The following is a 17,044-nucleotide window of genomic DNA, read 5'->3' on the forward strand; positions in this document are numbered from 1 at the left end:
TTATCTTATAGGAAAGGCTAGTTATCCTGGAAGCCCACAGGCTTTAAAATAGAGCTGCCAAGGGACAAAGACCGTTGAGCTACTTCTGAAGCTGTGGTGTGAGGTTTGAGAGTGGGGAACAAAGGCTGCCCTTTCTCTTTCTTATGGAAACAGAGAACCACAGAGAGCCCTGTGTGTATCAATTCATGAATAACAAGAATACGTAATATAAATACAACAAAAAGTCTATTTAAGGGGCAGCTAAAATTCTAGTAGAATCTGGCTCATTCCTTACTCCAACCTCCACTGCAGATAATTTCAACATCTGCCTTCAAAATACAGTACAATTTCCTTCCTTCCCTCCTCAGAGCTCCTCAGTAAAATGTGAAGTCCACAATCGCAGCTTGCCTCGCTGGGCTGGGCTGTTCCCATGATGCCAGGGAGAGCTGACCTATGGTACACAGATTCTTGTAGCATGGTAACAACCCACATGCCTTCAATGGAATACAAATTTAAGAATTTTAGGTTCAGGGGCACCTGGGTGGCCCAGTCGGTTAAGCATCTGACTTTGGCTCAGGTCATGATCGTGCAGTTCCTGAGTTTGAGCCCCGCGTCATACTCGGTGCTGACAGCTCAGAGCCTGGAGCCTGCTTCAGATTCTGTCTTCCTTGCTCTCTGCCCCTCCCCCGCTCATGTTCGGTCTCTCACTCAAAAATAAGTAAACATTAAAAAAAACAAAAAAGATTCAGTCCTTAAAAAGAGTGCCCTAACAGACAGAAATGGCTCAAATGGGCTTTGCTGTCCTCTAGTGGACAGACGCACGAGAGCATTCAAGAGTCCTATTAGCATATGGTACCCTCTTTTTTTTTTTTTTTTTTTACTATTTCCTATGAATTACAAGATTTGAGTGCTCAATAGCACATCTGGCCTCGTTAAAATAAAAAAAATTTTTTTTGGAAGATCCTGGAAATAGGCTTACTTAACCTCATTTTAATACAGACTTGAGACATAATTTATGTTAACAAGTTCACCTGTAAAGAAACAATGGTTTTCATGTATTTGCAGAGCTGTACAACTAGCGGCATAATCTTAATTCTAGAATATTTGCAGCATCCCCGAAAGAACCCCTGCACCCACTAGTAGCCACTCCACATCCTCCACCCTAACCCACCACTTCCCCAGACCTAGGCAACCACTAATTCACTTTTGGTCTAGAGATTCTCTTATTCTGGACATTCTGTATACCTTTTGTGTGGCCTTTTGTGACTGACTTCTTTTACTGAGCATAATTTTTCTAGGTCCATCCACATCGTAGCATATAACAATACTTCATTCCATTTTAACTGCTGAATAATAACCACTGAATGGATAATTCACATTTTGTCTATCCATTCATCAGTTGAGGGACATCTGGGGTATTTCCATTTTTGGGCTATTATAAATAATACTGCTATGAATATATGTGCACATTTGTATAATCTTCATTTACTATTTTTGCCCGAAGTCTCAGCAATTTGGGGCCAGGTCTCCTTCACATTTCTAGATCCCCAATCCCAGTGCTCTTGACATCATAGATACTGGACAATCACTAGTATCCTGTTAAACCCACTGAGTTATCCACTTAGACCAGCCTACATTCCAACCAACCTCTAATTTTGAGGGCAAAACATTAGGCATTCAAGATTTGAAAGACCATCCTGTTCTACTGTCACTGTAAAAACTTCCAAACAGTCCAGCACATTAAAACAAAAACCCCACACCATATTCAAGACACTGGGTTTTTTGTTGTGCTTTTAAAGACACTGTTGGGGTGCCTGGGTGGCGCAGTCGGTTAAGCATCTGACTTCAGCCAGGTCACGATCTCGCGGTCCGTGAGTTCGAGCCCCACATCAGGCTCTGGGCTGATGGCTCAGGTCCTGGAGCCTGTTTCCGATTCTGTGTCTCCCTCTCTCTCTGCCCTTCCCCCGTTCATGCTCTGTCTCTCTCTGTCCCAAAAATAAATTTAAAAAGTTGAAAAAAAAAAAAAAAAAATAAAGACACCGTTTTCAAACCAGATATACAGTGTCAACAAAGTTTTGACATTCGACACTGGTGGTATCCAGTAAATCCTCTAGGTGTTACAATGCTGCTGGAGGCTAAACACATTATTCTGATGGAAAATTCAAATCTCTAGCATGTTTAAATAAAATTGGTCCCTAGGTAGAAGTGGATGTAACAGAATCAAGGGGAAGCCAGCTTACCTGCAAAGTTCCCATTAATCCTTTCACTAACAGTAAAAAGGCAATATCCTATCTTGGCTAGGATAGGACAAGGCTTTCAACCATATTCTTCCACAAAAGAACATTTAAAATGGAAAAACAGATAATCAAGTTTAGGGACAAATGCATCCAAAGTAAATAGCCTAAAAGAACTCAGGATTTTGCCAATTTATACAACGGCTTTCCCACTTAATGCAAAAAAAAAAAAAAAAAAATTAAATAAACATTAAATATCTGAAATCATCAACTATTACAAAAAGGGATTCGAGAAACCATCTACTTTTATAAGTAAGGAAACTGAAGCCCATTTTAAAGACATATTAGTTCAAGCAACCACCTAGTGCCAGCTGAAAAACCCTAGCCTGTGCTAAGTGGAAACCTTCAAAGCAAAGGGCAGTGGAAAATTTCAGAGCTGTGGCAAAGTTGACCTTTGGTCGGGAATTGCAAGCAGGGCATAATGCCATTTTAATGGAGAACATTGTTGAACTACTTAGTAGGCAACCTAATTGATTTTCCAAGAAACTCTTCCATGCTTTCCATTTGTGTACCATGTGTCTGGGCCCCAAGGTTAAACCAGCAAAATGCTCATATTTTCCTCCCCGATCAAGTTAAGAATGAAGTCTCATATGACAAGCTAAAAAGAGGTTACTTTGCTATGGGGAGGAATATTAAAAAAGAACTTTTGACAAGAATTCTATAGCTACTGCTGCGCAATGAGAAACTGTTACTGGCAAAGAAATGTCAAGGGAACATCACATCAAGAAAGAGACTCTTCTGGATACAGTTAAAAATAAAGCCCACGTAGGGGCGCCTGGGTGGCGCAGTCGGTTGAGCGTCCAACTTCAGCCAGGTCACGATCTCGCGGTCCATGAGTTCGAGCCCCGCGTCAGGCTCTGGGGCTGATGGCTCAGAGCCTGGAGCCTGTTTCCGATTCTGTGTCTCCCTCTCTCTCTGTCTCTCCCCCGTTCATGCTCTGTCTCTCTCTATCCCAAAAATAAATAAACGTTGAAAAAAAAAATTAAAAAAAAAAAAAAAATAAAGCCCATGCAGTACTCAGCAAGGCTAAAACTGAGGCCTAATGAGAAAAGACTTAGCAAAGGAGACTATTAACCATCTAACATCTTAGACTTCATCTAGAAGCTTACCTGAATGCCGTGCCACCATCAAAAGAGAACACAGAGAAGTGGGAACTAAATCCCAGGAAGATACCAACATGTGTGGAGTGTTTGAATCTAAGTCATGAATTAACAGTTAAACCTTTATTGGGGTGCCTGGGTGGCTCAGTCTGTTAAGCATCCGACTGCGGCTCAAGTCAAGATCTCACAGTTCATGGGTTTGAGCCCTGTGTCAGGCACTGTGCTGACAGCTTGGAGCCTGGAGCCTGCTTCAGATTCTGTGTCTCCCTCCCTCTCTGCCCCTCCCCACTTGCGGTCTGTCTCTCTCTCTCTCTCTCAAAAATAAATAAAAACATTAAAAAAAAATAGTTAAACCTTTATCGGACTGAATCTTAGCTCTCTGCTCTGCTTACCTCCTTCCCAAAAACATCCTTTTATCATGCTTCACCCTTGGCCTGAGGAAGAAACGGAGGGTAACTTGACAACGGTGTACAAATACCTGAGGAGCTTTAGAGAATAAACTCATTCTGTGTTCTTATCAATTTGGAGGGAAAACAAGGACCGGCTGGCCCGTGAGGAGAAAGCCAATGTCAGCTCAATCTAACGAAGCCTATGTGCCCTTCCACGACTGGATTAACTCCTACTTATTCTTCAAAACCCAGCTGACATGGCCTCTCCTCCGGCCCCGCTTTCCCCTAGGTACCCCTCACAGGCAGGCTGGCTCCTGCACTTTCTCATCAGCGCTCGGATGCCACCAAGACCATCCTTCCCATCCCCCCAAGCGGGACTCTTTGAGGGCAAGGACTTCTGGCTTTTACTCATCACCATGACCTCCAGACTTCCCACACGACTGGCACAAGGCAAGTCTTTACCAGATGTTTGTGAACAGAAGGAAATGAGGGAGTGGAGAAAAATCAAAAACAGGGAAAAGTGTTCTTCTATGGGATAATGCCTGGGACCACTCCCTTCATGTAGTGTTTTCAAATTCTTTTCTTCCTAAGTAATCTTAAGCAGAAATCTAATAGACAAAACAAAAAAAATGGAGCTAATTATTCTAATAAAGAAAAACCAGAGACATTTCATCAGTAAGGAATTAAGATACTGAGAAAACAGTGTCATGTGGATCTATATGGACTGAAAGCAGACAGAAAGATTATGCTGAGGGGTGAAAAATCGCAGAACATTATGCAGATGACTCCATTCTGTACAACTGCCATAAAACTATCTTCATATGTATACAGAAAACACACCAAAGTACTAAAGACTGATATCCTTGGGGAGCAACACCAGGACAGGAGTGGTTTCATGCTTTACGGTACCTCTCACACTGGATTTACTTACAATGAGCATGTTACTTTTAAAACTTAAAAACCAAAAAAACTGGATATCCACATGCAAAAAACTGAGGTTAGACCCTTACTCTACAAAAATTAACTCAATATGAATAAAAAATTCATTTAATTATTAATTTTTTTGAGAGAGAGAGAGAGCACGCGCGCACACACACCAGTGTGCACAAGCTAGGGAGGGGCAGAGAGAGGGGGAGAGACTCCACGCTGTCAGCACAGAGCCCAACGCGGGGCTCGAACCCATGAACCACGGTATCATGACCTGAGCCGAAATCAAGAGTCAGGTGCTTAACTGACTGAGCCCCCCCAGGTGCCCCTGGATCAAAGATTTAAGTGGAAGAGCTCAAACTCTAAAACCTGTAGAAGAAAACAGAGGGGAAGGACATTGGATTTGTTGACACTGGATTTGGCAATATTTCCTGGATGTGACACTAAAAGCAGAAGCAGCAAAAGAAACAGGTAAGGTGAATTTTGTCAAACTTTAAAACTTTTACACATCAATGGACATCACCAAGAGAAGTAAAAGGCAGCACAAAGGATGCGAGAATATATTAGCAAATCACACATGTGATAAAGGATTAATACCCAGAACGTATAAAGAACCTACATAACTCAATAGTGAAAAATATACAACCCAATTAAAAAGCAGCCAAAGGACTCAGAGCAACATTCCCCCCAAGAAGACAGACAAAAGGCCAACAAAAACATTGCTCAACATCACTAATCATTAGGGGAATGCAAATCAAAACCACAAGAGATCACTTCACACCCATCAGGATGACTGCAACCAAAGAAACAGAAAATACCAAGTGTTGGCAAGAATGCGGAGAAATCAGAGCCCTTGTGCACTGCTGATGGGCATGTAAAATGGTGCAGCTTCTATGGAAAACGTGACCGTTCTTGAAAAAATTAACCAGAATTACTATAATGATGCAGCAATTCTACTTCTAGGTATACAGCCAGAAGAACTGAAAGTAAGAACTAGAACAGATAGCTGTATGCTGGTGTTTAAAGCAGCATTACTGGATGTGAGGGCCACCGGCTGCAATATCTGTCATGCCAGTTCTCCAGGATGGATCTGGCACATGTGGTGGGCTAGCTGAGTGTATCCTTCCTCCCTCACTGTACAGCCCTCCTGAACCTTCCCCCATAGAGCAGGACCATTCTTCAGTCAAGGGTATACAGTGGCACTCCCCTGCTAGAGGCTCCCAGCAAGCTCTCAAGGCCCACAGCAGCATCACCCACTAGAGCCAAAAGGTGGAAGCTACCCAAGTGTGCATGGACGGATGAATATGGAATGTGGTATATACACAGAATGGACTATTACTCAGTCTTAAAAGGGAAATTCTGGCACGTAATATAACACAGATGAGCTTTGAAGACGTTATGCTAAGTTAAATAAACCAGTCGCAGAAGGACAAATAGCATGATTCCACTTCTATGTAACGGTGCTCAGACTAGTTGAATTCAGACGCAGAAAGAAAGTGGTGGTTGCCAGGGATTGAGGGGAGAGTGAAATGGGTAGTTCAGTCTTTAAGGGGCAGAGTGTCAGCTTGCAAAGGTAAAAAGGTTCTGGAGATGGACAGGGGAGATGGCTACATAATACTGTAGGTGCTCGACACACAACTGACAAAGAGCATAGAAATGGCTAAAATGACTAAGTGCTCATTATGAGTATTCTACCATTTTTGAAAACTTAAAAACTGCTACCACCTTTTAAAAAGAAATCAGCTCTGGCAAAAGGGGCTGGGGATACTCTGAGCCATTATCCAGCTCTGTTCCACAGATGAATCTGAAAACCACAAAATTTAGTGAAAGTGATAAAAATGGACCACTGGTGCAGGAACAGTGCTTACAGAAGGTAAAATCACAGGGTGAGACCATTTTAAAACCAGACCGCACTCTTTCACAGTCATGAAACTGCATCTTCATGAACAAAATACCTTTGCTTCCTCTGCCATTTTCTTCTCTTCATCCACCTCTTCTGTCTTTGCTGAATCTTCGCTTTGGAGTTTTCTTCTCTTTTGTTTGGGAGCCATGAAGCCTTGGAGAAACTTCTTTATGACACTGGCTTGTAGGGCAATCACACACTCACCAAAATCCTTCAGTTTCTCTAATGAGATCACCTACAGGAAATGATGGAAACACCAGAATGAATGAAAGGCCAAGATGCGAGGAGACTATCCTCAACTAAATTAAAATCAACCTGGGCCCCAAATGGGTCACATAGCATGAATTTACCTCGGTGCCTCAGTTCAGTGGGTGGTTTATACATTGAAAAGCAACTTATTACTTTCCCTGGCAATGGGACCCACGGGAGGCTGAAACTTGCTCCACTCAAGAAGTCATTCATTCACTCAGCAGCTGAGTACCTACTATGTACAAACTGCAGTCTCAAGGCAGAGAGAAAATGAGAAGGAAAATGAACATTACCTGACCCACCGGCTTACAAACTATATAAGCCAGGTAAATATGCTTTCCATACTTTTTCACCTAAGCCTCTCTCATTTATGTCCTGGATGAGGAAATCATTTTGATTCAAAGCATGCGCTTAAGTGAACACTATCTTCTCAGTCACGCAAAACATGTCAATTAGAGATAGCATTTTAGAACAACAAAGCAATAAAGATGAATGATGGCAACCCGATGTTAGCAAGGTGTGAGCCTGGATCTGGCACAAAGCAGGCAATGGATAAATATTTGCTAAATAAACAAAAAAGTATATGTTGATTTTGAAACTGGCAAAATCCTTTAGGGTTGAAGAATTCTTTAAAAACATCATTAAGAACAACAAAGATGTTTAAATCCTTTTTCTCAGGAAATGTGCCACGCATTCATAACCAAATTACAGAGAAAAGACTGGGGGTGCCTGGCTGGCTCAGTCAGTGGAGCATAAGACTCTGGATTTTAGGATGGGGAGTGTGAGCTCCACACTGGGCATGGAGATTACTTTAATAAATAAATAAATAAATAAATAAATAAATAAATAAACAAACAAACAAACAAACAAGTAAAAGGAGAGAAAGCTGCATATATGTTTTACTAATTCTAATAGTAAAGACAGAAATATGGAAGTCTGGCTGTAAGACATCTACCCTATCAACTCCTACCGTTATTATGTACCCCAAAGTAATATAAAGACGGAGAACAATGGAATGTATTTATAGATTAGGAAAAATGGGGAGAAAAGATGCAACTGCTCATAAAAAAATCACACAACTAATACATGTTTAATGCATACGTATAATTTGAAAAGACCCACAAATGTTATTACCTTTGGAGGTATATGGACTTTATCATTTAAAATCAGTAAAAAGCACTTTACAACAACTGATGGATAGTATTTTCCAATCTTCTCTCAGGCTGTGGTATATACTAAACCTACCTCACGTGGAACATGGGGTCTCCTGAACTGGTTCATCCACAGCACGTGACAGTCTTTTGGAGCAGTAAATGACAAGACCGTAAATGGGCCTTGAAATGTATCCATTCACCAGCACCAGTGCTACCCAACATTAAGCAAACCCTTCTGAGCCAATCAGTGACAAGGATGGACAAATGGGAATACACAAACATGTTTCAGACCTTAAAGCATAGGCACCAATTACATGGGAATGTTAAATAACAGATACGTTAAGCAATGTTCCAGAACTGTGACTCCAAAACCAGTTTTCTATTCAACTTAATAGAAAAGAGATTTTTGGAGAGCTTGGCTCAGTTGGTGGAGTGTCTGACTCTTGATCCCGGGGTTGTGGATTCAAGCCCCACAATGGGTGTAGAGATTAAAAATAACATCTTTAAAAAAAAAAAAATAGAAAAACTCTTTTTGAACAAAGGATCTAAGTGTATGATGAGATTTTCCAGATATCAAAGGAAAAATACCACATGTACACAGAGAATTTTTGGTTCCACAGGTCTTTCAGGACAAACCCACATGTGATTTCCGGGGTCACCTGGGGAAGTCAAGAACATCAGGGCACAATTCCGAATTGAGTTTACAGAAGTAACAGATTTCATTGGGTGTTTATGTTCTTACCCGAGCTTCAAATTCTGATGTTTCTTCCACATAACCAAGTCCCCCCTTTTGTAACCTTGTTGCAACTTCAATGAGATCACTACGAAGAAAGTTTAAAAGCTCCTGGTTGCCATCACAGGATTTTAGACCCAAATTTGGCTTCCGGGCCAGATGAATAGAATGAATAATGTCCTGGTACCTAGAAAAGTTAGGGTAGAAGGAAGGGGAAATAAAGGAACATTTCAAAACGGTCTATAAATTTCAACGACTTGAATGGCAGGTCTCATTTCTAGAAGACTTACTCAGACTGTTTTCATCTCTCCTGGGTGTTTCTTCAGACCCACGGTTTCTTGCACAAATTCTCAAATTTTTCTTATTCATTTTAAAAACACCCTTCTTTTATTCTGTATTTGATAATCCCAGTATCTGAAGTGGACTGCTTTACCTGGCTCTCATTCACATTTCCTGGTCTGGGTTTTGTTTTGACCTTTTTACCTTGAGTTTCTTGGATTTCTATCTGTGGAAATTCTTTGAGGCCTGGTTTGAAGCTTACTTCTCCACAAAGAATGTGCACTTGCTCATGTCAGCTGCCAGGAATTGCTACCAACCTGAGATAACTTTAAATCACCTGCCTGGAATTCCTTACAACATAGAAAAAAACATGAAACTGAGCAGAGACCCTATAGAAGGACCTTCAAGTTCACTCTCACACTACAGATTAACCTGCTGAAGTCCCAGCAGCAGACTCTCTTCTCTGTTGGCTTCTTACAACAAAATGAAAACTAAAGCTCAAGGTCATCTCCGTTGAGTTAGACTAAGTTTCCATTTCGTTCATTCCAAGCACTTTTCATATTATTTTCCTCTGAATACAACCTTCACTGTATCCCATGGGTTTTCTTACAAAGGATTTCCCTTTCCTTGTTTTCTAGAATTCCCTTTTATTTTCTTCTTTGATACATTATCTAGAAATACATTTAACTTTCAGTTAAGATCCTTTGGTTATCTTTAAAGAATTTATTTCTAACTTTATCATAATCTGATCAGAGAATGTATCCTGAAATTACTTTTTTTTTTTAATTTCTTTTTTCAACGTTTATTTATTTTTGGGACAGAGAGAGACAGAGCATGAACGGGGGAAGGGCAGAGAGAGAGAGGGAGACACAGAATCGGAAACAGGCTCCAGGCTCTGAGCCATCAGCCCAGAGCCTGACGTGGGGCTCGAACTCACGCACCGCGAGATTATGACCTGGCTGAAGTCGGACGCTTAACCGACTGCGCCACCCAGGCGCCCCCTGAAATTACTTTTTAAAAAAATTTTTTTTAATGTTTATTTTTGAGACAGGGAGAGGGAGAGGGAGAGACAGAACATGAACGGGTAGGGGCACAGAGAGACGGAGACACAGAATCTGAAGCAGCCTCCAGGCTCTGAGCTGTGAGTGCAGTGCCCGATGCCGGGCTTGAACTCACAAACTGTGAGATCATGACCTGAGCCAAAGTCAGATGCTTAACCAACTGAGCCACCCAGGCACCCCTTACATCTGTTGAGATTGCTTTTGTGGCTGAGTATATGATTATCTTTTATAAATGTTGATGGATATAACAAAAAACTTCACTTCTCTGTTTCCAGTTGGCCTGGTATCTATCATTTTGTTTTTAAATTCCTTTTTTTATTGAGATAATTGAGTGCACACTCTATATCCTCCATCACTTATTTTCTTGAAAAGAGCATATACATTTTTGTTTTATAAATTTGAACCTCAAATGGTTTGTGATACATTATCCTATCCTTATCCCCTTGGCCACCCAAAGGAAATTCAAATAACCACCAACAAGAGAACAGATAAATTAGATTCACAAAGATTACACAAATTCACAGAATCATATATAGAAAGGAAAATGATGGGAGTTCAGTTATAAAAATCACGGATGGAACCTGAACTAGTATATTGTGTATCAACTATACTTCACTTAAACACAATGATTTTTAGTATAAGAATGCTAACTAAAAAACATTACATCTCAAAGACCACATATGCTTGATAGCCTTTAAAAAGTTCAAAATCAGCAAAACAAGATATGTGAGATTTTTTTAATGTTCAACAAAAGAAAAAAGTTTAAGTTTTGTTTTTAATTCCAACTGTCAAAAATACTTTACCCAAACAGAAGTCACAGAACTATATTCCTTTGTGATTCTATGTATTGACATTTTTCCTTGTCTTTCTTAATTTGCCTGGTCATATCTATATTAAAACACCATGATTCAGAATGCAATTTTAATTAATCTCCACATTAACTACGAGACTAAAACTAGTATACTGTACCCACCATCACTCACAAAAGTCTGGAGAACTTGCAACGTACTGAATGGTATTTTCCTTCTCTCTTCAACCAAACCTAAATTAAACCATGAAAGTGTGCACTTGATACTAAAGGCAGCCTTAAGCCAAAACTTTGCCCTGTCTTTGACAGGAACAACGGCTAGAGCAGGACGGACACTAGCAAATCTCAGATGTAGACAGTTTTTGTTTTGAGGGGCTTTTTAAGACAGAATTCACATTAACATTAAACTCACCATTGTAAAGCATACACTTCAGTGGCTTTTATGTTGTGGAACCATCAAAACTACCTAATTCCGAGACTTCCATCACCTCATGAAGAAATCCCACACCTGTGAGCAGTCACTCCCAATTCTCCCGGTCCCCCACCCACTGGAAAGCACCTGTATATTTTCTGTCTCTATGGAGTTGTCTATTCTGAAAGTCTTACACAAATGGAATCCTAAAACATGTGTCTGTTTACCTAGCTTCTTTGACTCCACCGTTTCAGCCACGTTGTAGCATGTACCAGTACTTTCTTTTGTCGCTCAATTTACGGCGATGCTACATTTTGTTCATCCGTCAGCTGAAGGACATTTAGGTTGTTTGCATTTTTTGGCTATTTTCAATACTGACAGAATACTTCCGAATGCCAACTGATATGGCACTGACCTTGCAAAGATGCCTAACCACAATGAGGACCTCAGCTCGCTGCACGGCACACACTAATCAACAAATAACCCTGCCACCCTGTACATACGTTAAAGTTTAAAAGCAGACTTTTCCGGGGCGCCTGGGTGGCGCAGTCGGTTAAGCGTCCGACTTCAGCCAGGTCACGATCTCGCGGTCTGTGAGTTCGAGCCCCGCGTCAGGCTCTGGGCTGATGGCTCGGAGCCTGGAGCCTGTTTCCGATTCTGTGTCTCCCTCTCTCTGCCCCTCCCCCGTTCATGTTCTGTCTCTCTCTGTCCCCAAAATAAATAAACGTTGAAAAAAAAAAAAAATAAATTTAAAAGCAGACTTTTCCAAATAAGCAGGAGTCAAGAAAATGCCAAGCAACAAGGACATTAAAGGGTTACAGACACTTTTAAAAAATGTATTTTAACAGCTTTTATGAATAAACAAACAAGATCCCCTAAGATATTTAAATGCTGAAGAGAAGCCGTGAGGAGCAAGATGAAAGTCCTTACCTCTTCTCCAGTCTCTCTTTAAGTTGACTTTCTCTTATTCCCTGAGGGTGAAGGCAGTTTAGCAACTCATCCAGTTCCTTCTGACTATCACATAAAAACCTGCAAGGAGCAAAACAGACCTAGTGACTCTGAAAAACAATCAAATACTAAGAAAGAGATCTTCAGAGACCTAGGGTTGTTGGTGGGAGTTGGGAGAGAATTCCAAACTTGCTTACAAGTAGAATAATTTACTATTTCCATGAAGTGTAATGTTAAGTTTACCCTAGAATATTGAAGCCAATGTTTCCTACTAAAATAGACAAATTTTATAAAGTTAATAAGCACAGTTGTCACACACCTTCAAAAGAGTAAACTTATATACAAAACTAAAAGATAAAAGGTCATTAAACCAAAAGGTGGATCAGAGGTGGAACAGTTAATGCAATCACAAAGTGAAAGGGACCCTCTCAAAACCTAGCTCCCTGCCTGAAAGAGAACTGACACAAGAGATTATTACTATGTATACAATATTTTATTCTTTAATTAATAAAGATGAAAATCCTAAATCTATTCCCAGAATTAAAAGCACTGCCAACGTAACGTAAGATTATAGAACATACACAGTTACTTTATAAGGGGGAAATAAAATTCCAAAGCTTAGAAAAAATATATTATCAAAAAAAAAAAAAAAAAGTGTGCTTTTAAAGCAATGAGTTTACATATTCAAGAAATCAAAGTCATACAAAATGATCTTAATAATCACTGGTATCACTATATTAAATATTTTCCTTCTTTTTCTTAATTTATTATCTTGGGAGAGAGTGTGAACATGTGCACACAGGCGTGTGATCAGGGAAGGAGCAGAGAAGGAGGGAGAGAGAATCCCAAGCAGGCTCCACACTGTCAGTGCAGAGCGTGACGCAGGGCCTGATCTCACCAATCGAACTGTGAGATCATGACCTGAGCCAAAATCAAGTCAGAAGCTCAACCGACTGAGCCACCTAGGTGTCCCTAAAATATTTTAACGTGAAAAAAGAAAAAAATAGAGCAACCAGATAAATGCTCACATTACCATAGATTCTGTCCTTGTTTGGGTATGGTGGTCTCCACAGCAACTTCTGCTGATGGGCCAGATTGTACGTTCATGCTTACATTTTTGCCTAGGTTTGCTTTCTTACCTAAAAAAAATTAAAACATTTGGTTGAATATAGTAAATACCCAACTCCTACTTTCAAACCTCAGTGGGACACAGTGCCAAAGCCAACAACTAATAACACAGATGCTGCATATTGAATATAGCCAATGTACAGCAGGTGCTAGTTTCTCTTAAACATCTTACGTACAGCGCATCATCTGAGATAATTACTCTCTATGCAGCTGAACAGCTGCAGAGTCCAAGGTTCAGAGTGTGGCAACTTAGAATGGAATGGGAGCACTGAATAACTATCAAACAATTTACTTCTTGTGCATCTGTAGTGAAGTAGAGACAACTGAAACATATAAAACCATAAACTTACCCCTGGAGGCTTCAAATGTCAAACATGATTAACTTTTTTGTAAACCAGCTCCTATCTACCATTAGGACATGAATACAGACAGATCTTAAGCCAATGTGAAGCCTGTACTAATACTCTCATGGCTCCTGTCCCTTGCTCCCATTCTGCCCTCTTTACCCTGCGGGCACTTTCCCTGCAATAGAACACATGACCCTGTAGTCTTGAGTCAAGTGACTCTGAAGTGACATTGCCATGCCTGAATGAGGGAACATGAAGCAACAACATCCGCCAGGATGCGCTGGAAGTGAAGGGACTGATGTCCATCCTCTCTTGAGAGCTAGAACTACGGAAACCTGATTTCTAAAGACAGCCATTAAGCTTTTGAACATCATAAAATCAGTCTCTCCTCCTGCTGGAAACTCTCCCCCAGATCTGAAGATCCGGACTTCACATTTACTGCTCTCAAATACAACTGCCCTCATGTGGGTATTTACAAAGTTTACTAAAACTAGATCTTTCTACTAAGTACTACAATCTAACACTTAATACAATGCACAATATGAAAATACCTGTGAAACTTTGAGCTATATATTAATTTCTTTAACAATTTTGAGTTTTAAGTTTGGGTTAAGAGTTTCTCTAAAATGAAGGAAAACTGCATTTTACAAAAATCTCTCCAAGAAATATAATGATCTAATATTTGAGAAGTAATTTGCATTAGGTCGTAGAAAGCAGAGCTAGAAGGAAGCTTGCATATCATTTAACCCAGGGGTTCTCAATTGGGAGCCAGGCTGCCTCCCAGGAGCCATGTGGCAATGTCTAGGGACATATTTGGCTGTCACTATTACATCTAGTCCACTGAGGCCAGGGATGCTGCTAAATATCCTACAATACACAGGAATGACCCCCAACTACAAAGAGTTATCTCACCCAAAATGTCAGTAAGGTTGAAAAATCCTGACTTAACCTCACCATTTGGTTTTTTTCATTAAAAATTTTTTCTTTTAATTTCTTTCTTGAAATATTATACATATTATATATGTAAATGTTGTTATATATAATATATATTCAATATATACCTCAAGAAAAAATGTGCCCCTCTGTATTTATTTTACAAACTGAATAGACCCGTGTAACTAGAACCCAGATCAAGAAAAAGAACATCAGTATCCCTTTATGGCCCTTTCTCCGTCACTTATTTTTAGTTATTTGCTGTTTCCCCTCACTAGAATTTTAGTTAAATAACATTCAGGACCTTATCTGTCGTGTTTGCTATCTTGTAGCAAAACATGAAAAACTGGTTGGCACACACAAGATGCTCTACAAATACTGAATAAGTAAGTTTTGGAAGATGTGTAACTGCCTTCTTAGCCCCTTCACCTCAATTCCAGCCATTAAGGTACCTACAAAGAGACTTTTAAGGAACAAAGTTTGAAGACTACTTGTATAAAATCTAATACCCAAATATCCTAATATTCAAGCTCTTTTCAAACTATACCTGGAACAAAATTGGTAATCAAATGTTAATTTCCTTCCTTCTTCTGTGCATTTCACATTCTCCCATCCCACTCAAATACATCTACCTAAGAAGACAATAAAGAATTCTTTCAAATGCAAAAAATGACAGAGAAAAGACAGTCCTTATTAATGACCCTACTCAAGCAGGGTAAAAGAAGTGGTAGGTATATACATACTTCGGGGACAGTAATCCTCATCAGGAGAGTCCGCACGGTCTTTGCGGTGACTGAATCGGTAGTCGATGCTGTCATGTACCCAGCCTTTTTCAATGAACAATCCTGGAACTTCATCTGAGAAGAGCCAGTATCTATAAATCACAACCATATATTAGTAAGACAATGACAGATTATGAGCATGACTGTTAGTGGAGATGATCACACAATATCACTGAAAATTCAGATAGATACAAATGATAAAGTAAGGCACAGAATACCAACATTTTTGAAATTTGAGATTCACAGCTGTAATTTTTATAACTTCTAATATTTCTGTTTAGGTTCCACACAATGTACACATGCAAAATGTATCACTATTTTTAATAAACTCTATTTGAATTACATTTCGCAAATCACAATAATTTAAGTTTCATATCTGTAGTATCTTCAAGAACAGGGTCATGTCTTACTTAACTTTGTAACTAGCATGTGGCACAGAAAATATTCAATAAATGTGTGAAGAGCAATAGTTTCTGAAATCCATAAATAGGGAAGCCTGTCTATTCTTGGTACTTTAGGCAGTTTCATAACTAGGAACAATATAACAGCTCCAGAAGATAACAAAAATTAAGTTTAGTAACTTACCTGTTATGGTTTCGATCTGTACCAATAGGAGTCCTGCGCATGACCAGCTTTGCCTTGGCAATTCCTTCCTGGAAAGCCTTCTCAGCAGCTGCTTTGTGCTTTCGTATTCGTTCTTCTTCAGCTTCACGTTCTAGTTTCACTGTTACAGATAAAAGAATCAACTAATTTTTTTCCCTAATAAATTCTATTCTTACAAATTAAGTAGAATACAGAGTAGAAAGCATAAAGTCGATTTTCTGTCAAACCTTATTTGTTTCCTTCTCCTGATTCTGATCTGTTATAAGAAATGATGTGTTATACCCAAAAATAAATAAACGTTGAAAAAAAAAATTAAAAAAAAAAAAAAAAAAAAAGGGGCGCCTGGGTGGCGCAGTCGGTTAAGCGTCCGACTTCAGCCAGGTCACGATCTCGCGGTCCGTAAGTTCGAGCCCCGCGTCAGGCTCTGGGCTGATGGCTCAGAGCGTGGAGCCTGTTTCCGATTCTGTGTCTCCCTCTCTCTCTGCCCCTCCCCCGTTCATGCTCTGTCTCTCTCTGTCCCAAAAATAAATAAACGTTGGAAAAAAAAAAAAAAAAGAGTGCCATAAATAAATAAATAAATAAATAAATAAATAAATATCAACCGCCTTTCCTCTGTCCTGTGTTAAGATAAATATAACACACAGAAAGAAATACTTCAAAAACCCAAGAAGAGGGGCGCCTGGGTGGCGCTTTAAGCATCCGATTTTTTTTTTTAATGCTTATTTTTGAGAGAGAGAGAGAGAGAGAGAGAGAGAGAGAGAGAGAACGTGAATGAGGGAGGGGCAGAGAGAGGGAGACACAGAATCTGAAGCAGGCTCCAGGCTCTGAGCTGTCAGCACAGAGCGTGACTTGGGGCTTGAAATCGTGGACCATGAGCTCATGACCTCAGCCAAAGTCGGGACACTTAACCTACTGAGCCACCCAGGCACCTCATGACTCTTGATTTTAGCTCAGATCATTATCTCATGGTTGGTGAGTTCCAGCCCAGCATTGGGCTCCATGCTGACAGTGCTGA

The 17,044-nt window shown here is 40.0% G+C and overlaps 1 protein-coding gene across 2 annotated transcripts in view; it reads right to left on the reverse strand.

Annotated features, from left to right (window-relative positions):
• Positions 1-17,044, reverse strand: part of BAZ1B (bromodomain adjacent to zinc finger domain 1B) — a 74,486-nt gene that overhangs the window by 11,822 nt on the left and 45,620 nt on the right. For both annotated transcript variants that reach the window (XM_040456121.1, XM_040456122.1), the window contains 6 exons: positions 16,012-16,150; positions 15,388-15,518; positions 13,270-13,375; positions 12,219-12,317; positions 8,738-8,915; positions 6,645-6,827 (listed from right to left, as the gene is read on the reverse strand). In XM_040456121.1, coding sequence (XP_040312055.1) covers positions 6,645-6,827; positions 8,738-8,915; positions 12,219-12,317; positions 13,270-13,375; positions 15,388-15,518; positions 16,012-16,150 — 836 coding nt within the window. The remainder of the gene's footprint in view (positions 1-6,644; positions 6,828-8,737; positions 8,916-12,218; positions 12,318-13,269; positions 13,376-15,387; positions 15,519-16,011; positions 16,151-17,044) is intronic.

This window comes from Herpailurus yagouaroundi, unplaced genomic scaffold (assembly GCF_014898765.1).
Source record: "Herpailurus yagouaroundi ecotype Mexico unplaced genomic scaffold, PumYag 216, whole genome shotgun sequence".
In the NCBI taxonomy this organism is placed as follows: Eukaryota; Metazoa; Chordata; class Mammalia; order Carnivora; family Felidae; genus Herpailurus; species Herpailurus yagouaroundi.